Raw genomic sequence first — 19,544 nt, 5'->3', positions numbered from 1 at the left:
TATAGACACAGACCCAATTTACAAGATAACGGCTGGAATGCAAGTTTTAACAGATAATCAAGTATTATTTATATGTGCAGACAATGCAAGTGGCGAGAGGGTTAAGCACAGGTTAAAGAAATGTGAATTGTCTTAAGCAGAACAGTTAGTGAGATTTTGCAACACAGACAAGTTGTGGGGGTTACAGATAGTGTGACAACAACCCAAGATCCTGGTTGAGGCCGTTCTCATGTGTGCCAAACTTGGCTATCAGTTTCTGCTCGACGATTCTGTGTTGTCGTGTGTCATGAAGGCTGTCTTGGAGAATGCTTACCCGGAGATCAGAGCTGAATGCCTGTGACTGCTGAAGTGTCCCCGACAGGAAGGAAACACTCCTGCCTGGTGATTGTCGAGCAGTGTTCCTTCATCCAGTGTCGTAGCGTTTGCATGGTTTCCCCAATGTACCATGCCTCGGGACATCCTTTCCTCCAGCGTATCAGGTAGACAATGTTGGCTGAGTCATAAGAGTATGTACTGTGTACCTGGTGGATGGTGTTCTCATATGAGATGATGGCATCTGTGTTGACGATCCAGCGTGTCCTGCAGAGGTTGCTGTGGCAGGGTTGTGTGGCGTTGTGGTCACTGTTCTCCTGAAGGCTGAGTAAGTTTGCTGTGGACAATGGTTTGTTTGAGATTGCGTGGTTCTTTGAAGGCAAGAAGTGGGGGTGTGGGGATGGCCTTGGCGAGATGTTAGTTTTCATCGATGACACGTTGAAGACTCTGGAGAAGATCTCATAGCTTCTCCACAATGGGGAAGTACTGGATGAAGAAAGGGACTCTGTCCACTGTGTCCCACGTTTGTCTTCTGAGGAGGTCGGTGCAGTTTTTCGCTGTGGCGTGTCAGAACTGTCATTCGATGAGTTGAGTGCCATATCCTGTTGTTACGAGGGTGTCTTTTGGTGTCTGTCGTGATCCTCCTCAGCTGAGCAGATCCTGTGTATACGGAAGGCTTGTCCATAGGAGATGCCTTCTCTCCGGCTACGTCAAGGGCATCCTGAAACCTATTGTACAAAGAACCCCCAGCTTCTGTCACGACACTGCAGACTTCTTACAGAAACACAGCACTCATGGAGCAGTTGAACCAGGAAACTCTTCATCACAATGGATGTCTCTGCACACTACACCAGCATCCCCCATGATGACGGCATTGCTACAATTGCCTCAGTACTCAACACCAACAACTGCCAATTTCCAGACACAATTCTACAACTCATCCTCTTCATCCTGGATCACAACGTCTTCACCTTCGACAACCAGTTCTTCATCCAGACACACAGAACAGCCATGGGGACCAAATTCGCACCTCAATATGCCAAAATCTTCTTGCACAGGTTCGAACAAGACCTCTTCATCGCACAGGACTTTCAACCCATACTATGTATTAGATACATCGATGATATTTTCTTCCTTTGGACTCACGGCAAACAATCACTGAAACAGCTTCATGATAACATCAACAAGTTCACCATCAAACTTAACATGGGCTACTTTCCAGAATCAGCTGCATTCTTGGACACACGCATCTCCATCAAGGACAGTCACGTCAACTCTTCACTGTACCACAAGCCCACAGATAACCTCACGATGCTCCACTTCTCCAGCTTCCACCCTAAACACATTAAAGAAGCCATACCCCATGGACAAGCCCTCCATATACACAGGATCTGCTCAGATGAGGAGGATCACAACAGACACCTACAGATGCTGAAAAACACCCTAAGAACAGGATATGGCGCTTGACTCATCGATTGACAGTTTCAACATGCCACAGCGAAAAGCTGCACTGACCTCCTCAGAAACAGACACAGGACATGGCAGACAGAATCCCCTTCATCGTCTTGTACTTCCTCAAAGCGGAGAAGCTGTGACATCATCTCCAAAGCCTTCAACAAGTCATTGACGAAGACCAACATCTCTCCAAGGCTGTCCCCACAATACCACTACTTGCCTTTAAACAACTGCGCTACCTCAAACAAACCATCGTACACAGCAAACTATCCAGCCTTCAGGAGAACGGTGACCACAACACCACACAACCCCACCACAGCAATCTGTGCAAGACATGCCTGATCATTGACACGGATACCATCATCTGATGTGAGAACACCATCCCACTAAGTACATGGTACATACTCTTGCGACTTGGCCAACATTGTCTATCTGATACTCTGCAGGAAAGGATGTTCCGAGGCATGGTACATTGGCGAGACCATGCGGACATTAAGACAATGGATGAGCGGTCACCACTTGACAATCACCAGACCGGAATGTTCCCTTACTGTCAGAGAACACTTCAGCAGTCAAGGGCGTTCAGCCTCTGATCTTCAGGTAAGCATTCGTTTTCCAAGGCAGCCTTGAGGACACGCAACGCAGAATCACTGAGCAGAAACTGATAGCCAAGTTCTGCACACATGATCACAGCCTCAACCAGGATTTTGAGTTCATGTCACATTATCTGTAACCCCCATGACTTGCCTGGGGTTATACACATTGGAATTCAGAAAAATGAGGGGCGATCTTACAGAAACATATAAGATTATGAAGGGGATAAATGAGATAGAGCAGGCAGGTTGTTCCCACTGGTGGGTGAAGCTGTAACTGGGGGGCATTGCCTCAAAATAAGAGGGAGCAGGTTTAGGACTGGGATGAGAAGGAAGTTCTTCACCAAAAGGGTTGTGAATCTGTTGAATTCCCTGCCCAGTGAAGCAGTTGAGGACATCTCATTAAATATTCTCATGTATTTCATTAAGGTGCCATTTAAGGCAAAGATAAAGGAATTATGGGTTATGGTGAGCGGAGCTGACCATAAGTGGGTAAGTGGAGCTGAGTCCACGAAAAGATGAGCCATGATCTTATTGAATGGCGGAGCAGGCTCGAGGGGCCAGATGGCCTACTCCTGCTCCTAGTTCTTACGTAGAATCAATGACCAGAATTCTACCACCTCACCCGTGGCTGGGATTCTCCGGTCCCACCGCAGTGAATGGAGTTTTGGCCTAACATCAAATTCTCCATTCTTGCTGGCAGCAGTGGTGGGGTGAACGAGACCGGAGAATCCCGGTCATTGTTTGGATATGGTCAATACTACCATGATTGAGAAATCAATGTTTTTGAATAGTTACTAGGCTAGGGGAAAACAGGAGAATGATACAAAGCAGTTAGCTCGAGCAAAGAGCAGACATAGACAGCATCAGCTGAAACATCTTCCTCTCTGTCATATCATTGAATGATTCCTCAACTTACCTACTTGAGTGGCAATACTCTTCAGCCAATGACAAAAGAATACAAACACCATACACAAAAATAGACTGCACTCTGCTCAGTCCTTGTGGAAAGAATTAGATAACCTAGTAGCAGGTCCTGTGGTGTTGCTCACTGTTGTCAGGTGTAGCTTTATCCCATTTAGATTGCAGTTTAAGTGCAGTGGTTTGTCCATCAGTGCAATAAACATATTTACCAAAATCAATGAATGTACGCTATTTACACTTTCCTCCTCTCCTAAACCTTTTTCATTTATCTATTGGATAAAAAGCATATTGAGCTCCATTTCTGCTACAGACTTTCTCCCCTAATTCTGATTTAAATTATTTAATCCAATACCCTCTGCATTTTCTAACTTTCATGAAGGGCAACATGGTAGTGCAGTGGTTAGCACTGCTGCCTCATAGCCACAGGGACCCAGGCTCAATTCCAGCCTCGGGTCACTGCCTGTGTGGAGTTTACATTTTTTCCCCGTGTTTGCGCGAGTTTCCTTCAGGTGCTCCGGTTTCCTCCTACAGTCCAAAAATGTGTGGGTTAGATTGATTAACCATGGTAATTTGCCTCTTAGTGTCAGCAGGACTAGCAGGGTAAGTGTGTGGGATTACAGGAACAGGGCCTGGGTAGAATTGTGGTCAATGCAGACTCGATGGGCCAAATGGTCTCCTTCTCCACTGTAGGGATTCTATGATTAAGGTGCCATGTAAATGCACATAATTGGATTGTTCTGGTTCCCCGAGTGGATTTGCAATGTTTGCTTCAGACGGATGTACTTCATTAATTTTTTCATTTTAAGGTTTATTAGTGTCACAGGTAGGCTTACATTAACACTGCAATGAAGTTACTGTGAAAATCGCCGAGTCGCCACACTCCGCCACCTGTTCGGGTACACTGAGGGAGAATTTAGCCTGGCCAATGCAAACAGCATGTCTTTTCGAACTGTGGGAGGAAACTGGAACACCCAGAGGAAATCCATGCAGGCACAGGAAGAATGTGCAGACTCCACACAGAGCTGGGAATCGAACCCAGGTCCCTCATGCCGAGAGTTTCATTACTGAAACTTCCATCCTTGTATTTACCCAATTGGACAGGGAAGTGCCACCCCACACTTCTCCCCAACCCTCCACCACCTCCCACCTTTAAATCTCCAAAGGCCAGAACAAAACATATCGTTGATTATTATGAGCCAGGCCTGGCCAACTGATTGGGAAACCAATGTCTTACAGTCTGAAAAAAATCTCTCCTCTTGTGCTTGGACCTGTGTGTTGTAAATGAGAGAAATATTGCAGGACAATAATCACTCACCTGTACGGAGATCACTCATCCATTTAAATGTCTGTGGAATTTGGTTTAACAGCAGACATTTGGAGCCTGTAAAGTTGCGCTGAATTCCATGAAACTGCTTTCATTTTCATAGTTGAAATATTATAACCCTTCCAAAAGTTGTTTTTGGCTTGAATGATAGAATTATAAATCAGCTTCAAAAAGCATTGACGAGTCTCAGAATCCATGAGTTCCTCATGGAAATAAATCCGTGATCTCGCGCAACATAACCTCAGCAGTAATTTCTATATCTATCAATCTGCAAATTAAGCTTTTGTGTACTTTCCAAGGGATTCCCCCCCCACATCTATTGGAATTGAATAAAAATGATAGAATATTGGTTTAAATTTTGACATTGTCCTCCACTTTAAACCTAACTCCTCTTGTTGAAATGTTGTAAGGCCTTTTTCTGTGGTACGGTGGTTAGCACTGCTGCCTCACAGCGCCAGGGACCTAAGTTTGATTTCCGGCTTGGCTCATTGTCTGTATGGAACCTGGATGTTCTCCCTCTGTGTGGGTTTCCTCAGGGTGCTCTGGTTTCCTCCCACAGTCCAAAAGACATGCTGGTTAGGTGCATTGGCCAAACTAAACTCTCCCTCAGTGTACCCAAGCAGTGGGGCGACTTGGGAGTTTTCGCAGTGCAGTGTTAATGTAAGCTTACTTGTGACGCTAATAAATAAACTTAAAACATATTTCTGGCTGGCTAGCTGATCAACTCTTGTTCATTTCTTTCATGCTGGTCTGTGTGCTTCTACAGCGTCCAAATTCATATATTCTGCTTCTGAATGGGTTCATGGTGCTTCTTGGTTCAATTGCTGAACACACAGCTACAAGCAGAGTTGGAGAATTCTGTTACTGAATTGCATTTGGTAATGCTAGTGAGTTCACTCAATAAAGCCCTAAACTAACATTCAGTCGGTACGTATAATTAGTGGACAATCTACAAGAGATATGCAAGAGCAAATGACACCTTTATTTTAATCTGAAGTCACTTTGAAACTATAAGCCATTATGGACTAAACCGATTTCACTCAGGAATGAAGAACCTTTACAAAACTGTATGCATTATAAAAATATGCTAAATCAACTTTTCAGTTACGCAGCTGACAAAATGATTTGCCTGCACATGAATGATAAATTATATTTCAATTAATGGCTTGGCTACGGCAGCACTAAGTGATGACAATTTGCACACCCCTTTACATAACATTTACCACAGACAGCTTAGAGGACCAGTACTGGGATGCATTCAGATCAATCATAACAACATATCCCAAAGGCAGGCAAGCCACAGTATCCAGCTAATTCATTCAAATAATTATTATACTACGCATTCATAGTTCAAAAATACTTTATATCTTGGTGTCACACATTCTGTCACAATTTGTACTGCACTGCTCCATGTAATAAAAGTTTCCCTATTCTTTACACACACACGTTATCACAGCTTCCTGCAATTCAGTACTGAGCAAATTATTCTGCGTTCTGATGATTTGGCACTAAAATACTAGCTCTAAAATATTTAAACTACTTAAAATATTACTCGAGTCACATTTCACAGAGTACGTTCTTGAGTCAAGCCAATGTTTTGCCTACTGAAAACAAAGTTTTGATGCAGCTCTGCTCTTTAAAAATAAAAATCACCAAACCATGCACAATTATGATGAAACAGTGCAATATTAGTACATCACGAGTGGAATGGGAGAGAAAAAAAATATGCCTTTATAAACCTGAGCAAGATATTTGCTTTCTTATGCTGGACAGTGAAAGCCACCCTGTTGAACAGAATTTTCTCTGGAGTTTGTTCAGACAGCTCACAATATTGCCTTTGGCAACATGCACAATTCCATATCGTTTCCCCCCCCGCCCCGACCCACCACCCCTCCCCCCCAACCCCTCCCCTCCCTCCAATCTCCCAGAAAAAGTTTTTTTTTGTGTAAAAAGTTTAGTATTCATCCAAAGAGCTGCAGAGAAAAGTCTACAAAACTGTACAGAAATTGATGTGGGCTGCACTCTTGGGTGCTGGCAGGTTTAGAAATTCAGAATCCAGGCATTTTTCTATATAAAATAAAACAGCCGTTGCAATTCAATTAAAGGGTGATATGCAGAACATTACCACATCACTGCATTACTGCTGGTCTAGTTCCCTGCTCATGGTCAAATGCATTTTTTTTTAAAATCTGTCCATATAAAACGCAGGAGTATGCTGAATTGCACATTTACCACAGGCCATCTTACAAAAAAATGCCAGTTAATGTCTTTGATTTATTTTTGGGAATTAGATAAATTGAACAAATGTAGAAGTACGCAGGCGGCTAGGCTGAGGGGAATGGGACTTGGGAAGGAAAGAAGCAGGGCACTTGGCGAAGCTGGCATGCTGGCTAGAAGCTTGTCAGCAATAGTATCATCATTCCGCTGCAACAAATACTTTGGCATCGGTGAGCCACTGGACTGAGCTACATTACATGCAGTCATCTACCATGCTGACTTTCTTAGAGGGAGCGCAATAATGTAATTGTGCTTTCAGGTTCCAGACCTTCAGACATCCTTACAAATAAACTGTTATTGCAAACAGATAAAAAAGCTGCAACAAAAAAAAGGAAAATATGCTGCATGATTAGAGAAGGATGGACAACTTCAAAAATATATGGTAATGCTTTGCTCTGGTGCTGGTAAACCTTGAAGAGAAGACCATGCTAAAATTCCATTTGTATTCTTTTTAAAAAAATATGAGAAGCTATGTCCATAACTTCGGCAAAGGCCAAATCCATGCAAGTCACTGAGGGGGTGAGGTAGGGCCACCTCAATAATAACATCTTCAGAGCAGAACACGAGACTCCAATCGAAGAACAGCCACAGAAATGAGTGATGGGTTGTTGTTAGGCCTTTCTCATCGTGAAGAACTCAGAGAAACAGTCACCAAAGTTAAAAGGAGGATGAGAGGAGGAAACACATGAACTCAGGGGAATCTGTGGAAAAGAAAGCAGACGTTGTGTGAGTACGTGTCACTTGGCACAGCATCAACACCTTAGTCAGATTCGATGAATAATTGAGTTGTCAGGGCATTAACAACTTATATTTATATAGTAGTAAAAGTAAAACATTGAAGCTGCTCGAATTCTGAAATAAAAAAAGAAAACGCTGGATAATGAAGGGGATGGTTAGGGTAGAGGTAGAGAGGTAGGGTAGAGAGATTCTTCCCACTCAGAAAGGACAGCAGGACTAGAGGGCACAGCCTCAAAATAAGGGGGAGGCAGTTTAGAACAGAGTTGAGGAGGAACTTCTTCACTCAAAGGGTGGTGAATCTCTGGAATTCTCTGCTACCTCGCTAAATATATTTAAGACGCGGGTAGATAGGTTTTTGGTAGGCAAGGGAATTAAGGGTTATGGGGAGAAAGCGGGAAAGTGGAACTGAGCCACTTCAGATCAGCCATGATCTTATTGAATGGCGGGGCAGGCTCAAAGGGCTAGATGGCCTACTCCTGCTCCTATTTCTTATGTTCTTATAACCTCAGCAGGCCTGGCAGCATTTGTGGCGAGAGAAGGGGAGTTAACTTTTCGAGTCCATATGTCTCTTCTTCAGAGTTGAACACGTAGAAATGTGTTGGATTATATAGTTGGAGAGATGGGTGGAGAAGGTGGAGCAGAATAGAAGGTCAGAGGTAGGTGGGAGCTTAGGTGAGACTGACATGGACACAAGACAAAAGCAGTGCGAATGACAGCATTAAAGACTAAAACATGGTGCTGATAGTGGTGTAAAGGTGAGATAGCAGCACGTGTTAATAGGAAAACAAAGGTCAGTGCTCAGTGAAAGCAAAACTAAACAGTGTCAGGTGGCCCTGTGGGAGAGTGTTTATTGCACTGAGACAAGAAAGACAAAAAAGGGGTCAAGGTGAAGGAGAAAGTTCACAGTCTAAGGTTATTGAACTCAATGTTGAATCCAGAAAGCTGTAATGTGACTAATCAGAATACAAGGTGCTGCTCCTCCAGTTTGCCTTGGGCTTCACTGGAACATTGCAGCAGGCCAAGGATGGACATGTGGGCATGGGAGCAAGAAGCTGTGTTAAAATGGCAAGAGAAAAGAAGGCTGGAGGTCATATCTGTGGACTGAGTGAAAGTGTCTTGCAAAACAGTCACCCAGTCTGCATTTGGTCTCCCCAACACGGAGGAGCTGGCATTGTCAGAAGCAAATACAGTAGACCAAATTGAAGGGAAGTGCAAGTGAAATCCTGCTTCACCTGAAAGGAGCCTTGGACAGTGAGGAGAAGGTGAAGGTGCAGGACATTGAAGGAGTGGACGAATGTGTCATATGGGTGAGATCCCTGCACAACGTGTGTGTGTGTGAGTGTGAGAGAGACAGATTGTGTGTGTGTGTGTGTGTGTGTGTGTGTGTCTGTGAGAGAGAGAGAGAGACAGAGAGATGAGGGGGGAGATGGATTTCATGGTGGCATCATGCTGTAGTTTGTGGAAATGGCAGGAGATGATCGTTCTGAATGCAGAGGCAGGCAGGTTCAAAACAGAGGACAAGAGGTGCCCTGTCATGGTTATGGAGGGAGGGAAAGGGGGCAGGATAGAAGAGGGGGGGATCTTGGTTGAGGCAAAAGGCAAACATGTAAGAAATGCTGTTTTCAAAGGTGGCATCATCAGAACAGTTGCATACAGGTACAGAAACTCAAGAATAGGATGAATCCTTACAGGAAGTAGGGTGTGAGAAGCTGTAGTCAAGGTAGCTGTGGGAGTTGATGCATTGGTAATGAATATTGGTGGTCAATTTATCACTAGAAATGAAGATAGGGAGGTTAAGGAAGGGAGGTTCCTGAAATGGACCATTTGAAGGTGAGAAAGGGGTGAAAGTTGGAAGTAAAATCTATAAATTTTTCCAGATCCAGACAAGGGCATATAGTGTCAACGATATAGTCATTGATTTAATGGAAAACAAATAGTGGGAGAGGGTCTGAGTGGGACTGAAACATGAATGTTCCACATTTCCCATTTAAAGACAAGCATAACTGGGGTCCTTGCAAATATCCACAACCACACCGTTTCTTTGTAGGAAGTGAGACAAGGTAAAGGAGAAATTATTGAGTGACAGAATTCCAGATGAAAGCACAAAGAGCACTTATATAGTGTCTTTAATGTGAAAACGTGCCCCAAGGCACTTCAATGCCTTGAATCGAAGGAGGAAGAGTAACCAAAAACTTGATTCAAGAGGAAGTTCTAGAGGGCTGTCTTGAAGGAGTGCAGGAAGTTGGAGAGTTTCGTGGGAGCATGACCAATAATGGCAGAGTGAAGGTGTGGAGGCAGGAGGATGCACAAAATGCTAGAATTCTAGAAATGTAGCTCGACGGGTGGATGGAGGGCAGTCTGACTAAAGGGGGTTACAGAGGTAGGGATGGGGGTGAGAACATGAAGGTGAGGATTTACACAAGCACAAATGTGATGGCCAATTTCATTCATTGCAGGCTAGAACATGGACAGCAGTGTTCAAAATAAACTGAAGTTCAGGAGAGATGGGATCCAGCCTGAAGATCCCAAAAGAGATTTTTAGCAAGACACAGACTGAAGTGGGATAGAGAGAGCTGTTATAGAGGTGTGAGCTGTTATAGGCGTATGAACTGTTATAAAGGTGGAAATAATCCATCCTTATGAGGAGGATTGGGAACTCAGTTCAGGATTGAATAAACTATTAAATTTGAGGAAAGTATATTTCAACGTGAGACAGTGGCCGGGGGAGGGAGGCAGAAAATGAAACTGGTGATGAGAATACATGGCAAACAATGATGACTTTAATCTCTTCAATGTTTACCTGGTGAGAACTGCAGCTCATCTAAGACTGATTGAGAAGGCAGATGCAGTGAATAAATCAATCAGTGCTATAATTCTTTAATGTCCCAAAAAGGCATGATTAGGTCAGAATGCTGACTCCAAGGCTAACAACTTCCAAAAACGGCACTTCCTTGTTTAAATAGTCTGCCTGTATCATTCACAGGAATTTAAGTTTACAGCATGTCTATGTGGGGTGGGGGCACACAAAAATCAGGTGGGATAGCAGGGGAAACCATACCTCTCAAGAAATACTCCTCCTGTCAGTCTTGCTGGTAAAATACCAGAGGCCGGGATGCCCATGCCACATGGTAAGGTTGTCAAGTAAATGCTGGTGCCTTGGCTATGGGCCTGAATGCGCTCCCCACTGTTCAGCACCCTGTGCCCACAGGAGGAGCTTCCAGTCAAAAGCGCTACCCTTGTTTGAAGTCTCACCCCAGCCTCCTGACTGTTGCCTCCTTACCCTCAATGGGACATGTGACTGGCCCTAGCAAGGCTGCACCATTTACCTACACTGACTGCAGTTCCAACAGTGGCCAACGCTCCCAGTGACATTACAGAGCTGCCAGCCATCTCATCACAAGAAAGGTCTTGGTGGCAGGACATCGTCCCTCATTGGGGTGGAAGCCACAACCACAGACAATTAACTGCCTGATGACCATAAAATACGGTTGTGGTTACCTGGCCGAGTGGAGGTGAGCTCACCTAGGACATTTCAGTTGGAGGGCAAGGCCACGGTCTTTCCGTAAAATCTAGCCGACTCACTGCACTCTCATTTGAAGGATGCCCAATCAAATGAGATGAGAGGCTAAATTTTTTTTGTGCCCAGTATGTATCTAATGAGTCTGTGCTTTTAGCTGAGGTGGTCAAACAATTAGATGAAGGGGAAAAATAATAACAATAGAAAGATAATATTCCATTTTAAAAATATCAAGAGTGTTCAGAGTAAATGTTCAGAATAAACAGGTGTTCAGAATAAATGCTCCATAGCCAATTTTGAGTCAATGTTAAGTTTTGGAACACAGCTACATAAAATGTAATTCCACTTACAAAGCAATGCACATGAAGTCAGTAACTTAACATCTTAAATGAACTTTCAAAGAAGATTATAAATAGCAGACTTTAGAAAATTTCCCTGGGTCGACACCCATTGGACTGAGTTCAGTCTGAAGCAATTGCTTGTTAAAATGTCTCAGAGCGTGCACTGCCGTTTCAGTGTAACACCTTTATCTCAGTTATCCTGCTGAACAATCAAGCTCAAATTGTTTGTGATGGGCAGTTCTCGTCTCCTCACAGGCTGTGTGCCACCCTGTTTAGATAAGGCATTTATGTTCATCCTGGGAGCCAAACGCAAATTTGCACTTACCACAGGTTTTATTTAAACGTTATCCAGCCTTTGTGTCCACAAGCTGCATCTGAACGTTGACTGGGATAGGAGGACCTGCATAACCGCCCTTGGACTGCATTTGGTTTTGAATTGAGCTCACCTACAGATAAAAACAGAAAGAGGTCAGATGCAAATCGATGAGTTTTGACAACACTTGACCGCCACATCTGTCCCCCACCCCCCACGTGTTGTGAGAAGATGTCCATCAGTGAGCTCACTAAAACTTTCACATACTTCTTACTGAGCAAGTGTTCCATTGTCAGACTGCAAGGGTGAAGCAGACAATGACTGACTGCTTTTGTTCTCATCTGATGGTTACAGCTGAAATCAATGGCACAAAAGGCCAGAGATTTCATTAACCTCTGCTTAAGTCCCAGAACTTACAATTGGTCATTTTGAGGCGGAAGATAAATGGAAGCCTTGAAGCTGATGCATTCGGCAACGTGCTGAGGGGATAATGTCTGCCTTTCAGACACATTATTTGGTGCTTGATTTACCCTTTGATGATCGAAGGACTTTTTGACTTCCTCACAAGGGTATGAACAAATGGAATGTGCAGTCACCTTGTGCAATAATCTGTTCACTTTCAAAGCTGCATTGTTCACCTCGGAACATATACCACAGGAGATAATCCGCATATATCTAATGAGGCAATTAATTAACCAAATATATGATTTTGTTATAAAAAAGGCATTCTCATCAAGACAAGTATTTTTTACTGAGGGAAGAATATATATTGCAGTCACGAACCATTCACGCACAAATTTACATTCCAAATTTGAACGATCAAACTTCCCATCGGTCAAACATGCTAAACAGAACTTTAGCAACTTGAGAAATGCAAAAGAAGCATTACTACATGATTTCCCATTTTTTCTGTTATTCCTGCTAACAGAGCTTTTTCACCCACAGAAGAACCAAACTAGCTGTTAAAATCTGTACCAAAGGAACATTAATCTCTTCTCTGAGAAAGAGGCAGATGTCAAAAAAAATCTTGAAACTATCTTGTGACCTGAGATTTCTCAGTAATGGTCACATTCCAGGAAAGGACTAGACTCCTAGTTAATCCGTTTGCCCATTAACCACGAGCATTACAAAGATCAACAGCCTATCGGAATCATTCTGTATCTCTTCTTCCATCCGAAATAAATAGCAGTGAGAAATTTCCCTTTTGGTGAATCAATGTTTCATTAAGTTTAATTTTCCCTTTTCAGGATCTCAACTGTGCTAAGCACTCTTCCCAGGATCAAAAACCTCGGGGAAAGACAGTTGCTCCCAGGCCTCAGCTTTGGCACTCTGGAATGAGATGTTAGGAAGCATGTGGACGCAAGCCTTGGTCTGTTTCCCATCAGACCTTTATCTGCTTCTCCTGACTGCTTAGCCTGTCACTTACATAAACCCAGGTACGACATGCAAATGCACATCCTGACATCGCACTGTGGTCCAATCCACTGTATTTTCATTCTGTATGTAACATCATTAGGTCCAGTGTGCCAAAGGCAGCTGCAATTTGAAAGCTCAGAAAATAAAATGCGTCACAGCCAGAGGTAAGAGATGTTTTACTAAAATGCTGCAGCTTTCCAGAGGGATACCATTTTGAACCACGTATTGTTGGCAAAATGAAATCACAGATCGGAAGTTAATTTTGGCTGTGCCTCCTGCTTCACATTTACTGGTTATTTTTCCAGCTCAGGAAGCATTGAGTACAAACTGGAAATCCATGTGGAGACTGCACTCAGCTCTCCACAGGACAAATCAAATTCAGAAAAAACTATTTAACATCAACTCCCAGCAAGTTTTATCCAAAAAGGGAAGAAGGAATGGAGTTACAAATCTAATAGTGGATGAACATCATTTTCACACGTTATTTTTCCCACAGCCCTCAGTGACAAAACCAACCAACGTCACCCCTGTACATGTGTGTCTTGTATAGAGCAGAGGGCATCATGTACCATATTTCCGAGCCAGGAAAAACAAAGCAGTTTTTCTTGAGTGCGCAGGGAATGAGATTCTATAGCTGTGTCTGTGTTCATACTGGACTCTGAGGTCAACATCTTGACTCACTTTTCCAAGCGTGATTAACTTGAGCTTTTTTTCCCCCTCCCCGATCAAAACAATCAACTTGTTGACTTTTCATTGTTAAATCTTTGAAAGTTAATAACTAATTGGGGCTTCACAGAAATTTGACAATACATGTCAAAATATGAAAAATGCTCTGTCTGATTTATTTTAAAAAAATCTCAGACCTGCCCTTGTCGTCTGACATGTCAGTTAATACGTTCTATTGGAAAAAAGGGAAGCACGAGTTCTTCAGTGACTTTCAGTTGTACTTTGACAATATTGAAAATGCTTCAGCTACATTACTCATCACAGAACAAATCCAACGTCTGAATACTTGAACTGTGACCGAATTTTAAGAGATACCAAAGAAATGTATCTCGAAACAGAATCTTTATTTAAGACGCGGGTAGATAGGTTTTTGATAGGCAAGGGGATTAAGGGTTATGGGGAGAGGGCGGGAAAGTGGAACTGAGCCACGACAGATCAGCCATGATCTTATTGAATGGCGGGGCAGGCTCGAAGGGCTAGATGGCCTACTCCTGTTCCTATTTCTTATGTTTCTTATCTTGACATTGTCGTAGTTCTTTTTACAGATCAGTTTTAAACTTGACAGCTGATGTACTAACATATGTCTTGATGACTGGTCGCTTACTCCCAGACTGCCTATGACTATTTTAGCTGAAGCATTTTTTTTATGGTTAAAAAGTTACAGCACCTCCTTGGGGACAACTCAAAAGTTGCACAGCCTGAGGACTGGCGCAAACTGGAACAAATAAAGGCCAGACCTAATGTATAACATAGTTATGGGTAGGGGAGGAGAGATAAACTGAAATCATCAAGCCCATTCCTGTTTTGCTTATAATGAACGTGTTTTTTGGAGAAGAAGATAGGTGCGATTCTTAGCTCTTGGAGTGTGTGGTCAGCTGAAAGAGCCAGCAATAGACGGTTGTGCGGTTCAACAAAGATCATTCATACATTCAACATGAAAGTCTAAACACTATGTCAATCACTCCCACACACACAAAAAAAGTAGCTAAAGAAGGTGTAAACCAAAAGAATAGTTTGCAGTTTATGCATTGGGCTTGCAGTAGAAGAACAGTCACTGTGGGCTCAAGAAGGAAAGGAGTATATTTCCATTCTTGAATTGTAGTTCAGATGGGTCCAAATTGCTGAAGCCGGACGTCCAATTTATTGCAGGATTCCCTCAAAAAGATGAATGTGCAGCAGCAGGTCACAAAACTGGCCACTTGTGGTTTTCATATCAAGGAGACAATTTCTTTACAAGGGACTTTGGAGTTTTAGAATGAAGTTGGGAAGCTCGTTTTAGATGTGCAGCTTTCTTAGAGGCAAAGACGACACAGCTTTTTGTTACCGCTGCTGTCCTGCACAGGTCTTTGTAGGTCTTAAAACTCATTGTTTTCAGCCAGTTTCAGTCACATGACCAAATTTGGTATTATTCTCTTAGCCTAGTTGAAAGTCATCGCTGTACAATGAGATAATGGATGGGTTCTTCACAGTTACTTGGGATGAATTGGCTTCTGCCCAGTCCTTATTGTTTGGGTTCCAACTCAGATGACATCTGGACTTGTGTTTTTGGTGACTTTCCAAACAAAAACAAGTGTGAATTCCACAAATAGCATTTGTCTTGATAAATTATGTCCTCACCCAGTGTGATGCAATTGGGAACTTTCCAAAAACTTCAGATAGCCTCTGTTACCTGAGATTATCTGACTCTTGATGGCTACCTTAACAGTTCATCACTGTCCATTTAAAATAAGAAACAGTTCCAAAAACTTCAAGATTGATATTTAAAGTTATGAGTATGACAAAACTTTACCGGGCAGAACAGAAATAAAGATATTGTAAAGATTTTATTTTTTGGCTGAGGCACATAATGATGTAGTTTATCTAACAACTTACAACAATCTGAGGACCCTATCTGCTTCAAGCAGATGACCAACATCCCAGTACCTAAGAAAAACCAAGCAGCGTGCTTTAATGACTATCGGTTAGTGACTCTGACATCCATCATTATAAATCATAGAATCGTAGAGCCCTACAGTGCAGAAAGAGGCCCTTTGGCCCATCGAGTCTGCACCAAATACAATCCCATCCAGGCCCTACCCCCATATCCCTACATATTTTACCCACTAATCCTTCTAATCTATGTATCTCAGGACACTAAAGGGCAATTTTTTAGCATGGCCAATCAACCTAACACACATATCTTTGGACTGTGGGAGGAAACCCACGCAGACATGAGGAGAATGTGCAAACACCACACAGACAGTGACCAGAGGCGGGAATTGAACCCAGGTCCCTGGAGCTGTGAAGCAGTAGTGCTAACCACTGTGCCGCCTATGAAGTGCTTTGAAAGGCTAGTCATGGCACGAATCAATTCCAGCCTCCCGGACTACCTGGATCCACTACAGTTTGCTTAGTGCAACAGGTCCAGAGTGGACACCATCTCCCTGACCTTGCACTCAACCCAGAAACATCTAGATAACAAGGACACCTATGTCAGACTCCTACTTATTGACTATGGCTCAGCCTTCCCACAAAACTCATCTCCGAACTCTCTGGCCTGGGCCTCGGCACCTCCCTTTGCAACTGGATCCTGAACTTCCTAACTCACAGACCACAATCAGTAAGAATGGGCAACAACTTCTCCTCCACGATCATCCTCAACACTGGTGCCCCACAAGGCTGTATTCTCAAACCCCTACTATACTCTTTTTACACCAATGACTGTGCGGCCAAATTCCTCTCCAATTCAATTTTCAAGTTTGCTGATGACACCACTGTAGTGGGTCGGATCTCAAACACTGATGAGACAGAGTACAGGAATCAGATAGAGAATTTGGTGAACTGGTGCAGCAACAATAATCTCTCCCTCAATATCAACAAAACGAAGGCGATTGTCATTGACTTCAGGAAGCCTAAAGGAGAACATGTCCCTGTCTATATCAATGGAAATGAAGTAGAAAGGGTCGAGAGCTTCAAGTTTTTAGGTATCCAGATCACCAACAACCTGTCCTGGTTCCCTCATGCCCATACTACAGTTAAGAAAGCTCACCAATGCCTCTACTTTCTCAGAAGACTAAGGAAATTTGGCATGTCAGCTACGACTCTCACCAACTTTACAGATGCACCATAGAAAGCATTCTTTTTGGTTGTATCACAGCTTGGTATGGCTCCTGGTCTGCCCAAGACCACAAGGACCAACAAAATGTTGTGAATGTAGCCCAATCCATTACGCAAATCAGCCTCCATCCACTGACTCTGTCTATACTTCCCGCTGTCTCGGCAAAGCAGCCAGCATAATTAAGGAACCCACGCACCCTGGACATTCTCTCTTCCACCTTCTTCCAGCGGGAAAAAGATACAAAAGTCTGAGGTCATGTAGTAGCCCACTCAAGAACAGTTTCTTCCCTGATGCCATCAGCATTTTGAATGGACCTACCTTACATTAAGTTGATCTTTCTCTACACCCTAACTATGACTGTAACACTACATTCTGCACACTCTTGTTTTCTTCTCTATGAACAGTATGCTTTGTCTGTATAGCGCGTGCGAAACAATACTTTTCACTGTATGTTAATACATGTGACATTAATAAAGCACATCAAATTGTATTGCCATTTGAGGGGACTCTCAATGAGATTTCAATGTGGGACGACCAGTGTTTTAGTTCCTCATATTCATATAGAACATAATTTGCAGAAGGAGTAAACAGTACTCTACATAAACATACCAGAACTAAAAGTAGCAGAAAAAAAGGAAGCATAACTATTATCATGGCAAACAGGATTAAGCTAGCAGCTGTTATACAAAAAAAAACTTGATTTGAGATCTTTATTTAATAAAAGCTAATAGGTGACCATCAACATCCTCAGCTAATTTGAAGCAAAGAAACACTAAGTTCACAATTGGCACGTTATACTTCCAACACAAATCAAATTGGTGACCGTCAGTCCTACAGTAATTAGCTCGATACCAGTTTTCCACAGTATTACAGTTTTTAATGGGAGGTAATCCTTCACATATACAATGGGATCTTATGACCTCACTCAACTCAAAACTGTAAAATCCTGCCCCAGATTAACGAACATTTCCACGGTAACACAAGTACCACCTGAAGGAGCGGTTCTCTGCAGTGTTCGGCTGTGCACCGGATGCAAAAATAAATTTACTGCCTATAGAGCTGGATTAAAAAATCAGGAGGCAATCACATGATCAATGTTTAATCTTAGGATATAACTGTTTTTAGGAAAGAGCTGTGCGGATCATCAGCTCTCTCCTGTGCTTTTTATCTATCTACATATTAGCCCTTTATTAGGAGACAACTCTGTGCTGTTCCTGATGCTCCAAAAATATCCGCAATGCCAAACCAGCACAGACAACATGAATAGTATGATAAACTATTTTTAAAAAATCTGCTTTTAAAAGTAAGGGTCTATTTCTCCCCCCGCCCTCCTTATCATTTTAAATCATACCCTCCAGGTTTTGATGGCATTGATTGCTGCTTGTATCAGTTACAGCTGGGAGAACTGCTCACAGCCTTTATAACTTTACCAATTTAAATGAGCAGTGCCACATACAATGCTGATCTACATCCCTTTACAATTATCAATATCGATATTGGCCCAATGCAGCCTTAGCTGTGGCTGTTGAGTCACACCTCAGCCTTTATAATTGTAGCTGACAGTAACCACTGACTGAGACGTAACTCACATCCAGATGCCATCAGAAACAAATACAAAGGGTTTTCAGATCACTGTTCAGTCCGAGCAAAGCCACAAAACGAAACTTGGCCACTGTTTTCATTTCCTGTTATTTGAAATGTAGGCTGAGAAGTTTGGTGTTTATTAGGGGAAAAGAGATTGCAGTATATTTTGCTTTTTCAGGAGTGAATGTTCTTTTTCATTTGTGTGATACAGGGAATAAGACTACATTGAACACTGCCTTTGCTTGATTCAGACTATAAACTATCCATCTTATTTCTAATTGTACGAATTACATTTGTAGGGGTCGTAACTCTAGGGGGAGAAACTCTCACACCAGATCCACAGCAGTATCTCAGTGACTGAACCAAAATGGGAAACATAGCAACTGGCAGACTGGGGCAATGCATGCCCTTTAATTCAGTGTTAAAGCTGGTTAGAAAAGCTTTGCACACTGCTTGTGGACAGAAGGATGGGATAGAGACAGTGTCTATAACTGGAGCCTGGAATAAATGAGTAGCCTCATGTCACTGGGCTCAGTGTCCCTGCAAAATACTTCGGGTTCCCGTCAGGGTTACGGGGCAGGGGAGCATGGGCCAAGAGACATGTGTGTTGCAGCAAGGTTGCTAACTTACTAATTACAACCATGAATTCACTGGCAGTATTTGAGCTTCACATCATTGATCAGGTACAGGTGAAGCGGGAGCTACAGCTCACAGATTGATGACGTCGTCACTGCCTTTGTGCATGAGCAATGAAGACTTTCAATTACAAAGCTGCAGTGAATGTAAAATTAATTCCTCACAGTCGCCGCATATGCCAAACCTGATACTAATTCAAATTATTTTGCCAATCATATGTCACAGACAGAACGTGCGTGCTGTCATTGTCTTTGTTTATTTTGAATGGAAAGAGGCATGTCTTTCCTTTCC

General features: G+C 42.8%; 1 protein-coding gene across 5 annotated transcripts in view; it reads right to left on the bottom strand.

Moving 5' to 3' along the window:
* Positions 1-6,523: 6,523 nt before the first annotated feature.
* Positions 6,524-19,544, bottom strand: part of cdc42se2 (CDC42 small effector 2) — a 179,583-nt gene continuing 166,562 nt past the window's right edge. For all 5 annotated transcript variants that reach the window (XM_080189667.1, XM_080189668.1, XM_080189665.1 and 2 more), the window contains 2 exons: positions 11,807-11,927; positions 6,524-7,586 (listed from right to left, as the gene is read on the bottom strand). In XM_080189667.1, coding sequence (XP_080045793.1) covers positions 11,826-11,927 — 102 coding nt within the window. In that variant the 3' untranslated portion in view covers positions 6,524-7,586; positions 11,807-11,825. The remainder of the gene's footprint in view (positions 7,587-11,806; positions 11,928-19,544) is intronic.

This window comes from Carcharhinus amblyrhynchos, chromosome 5 (genome assembly GCF_965287045.1).
Source record: "Carcharhinus amblyrhynchos chromosome 5, sCarAmb.v2.hapA, whole genome shotgun sequence".
NCBI classification, from domain to species: domain Eukaryota; kingdom Metazoa; phylum Chordata; class Chondrichthyes; order Carcharhiniformes; family Carcharhinidae; genus Carcharhinus; species Carcharhinus amblyrhynchos.
The sequence above is the reverse complement of the archived record's forward strand: the minus strand, read 5'-3'. Positions and strand labels throughout refer to the sequence as shown.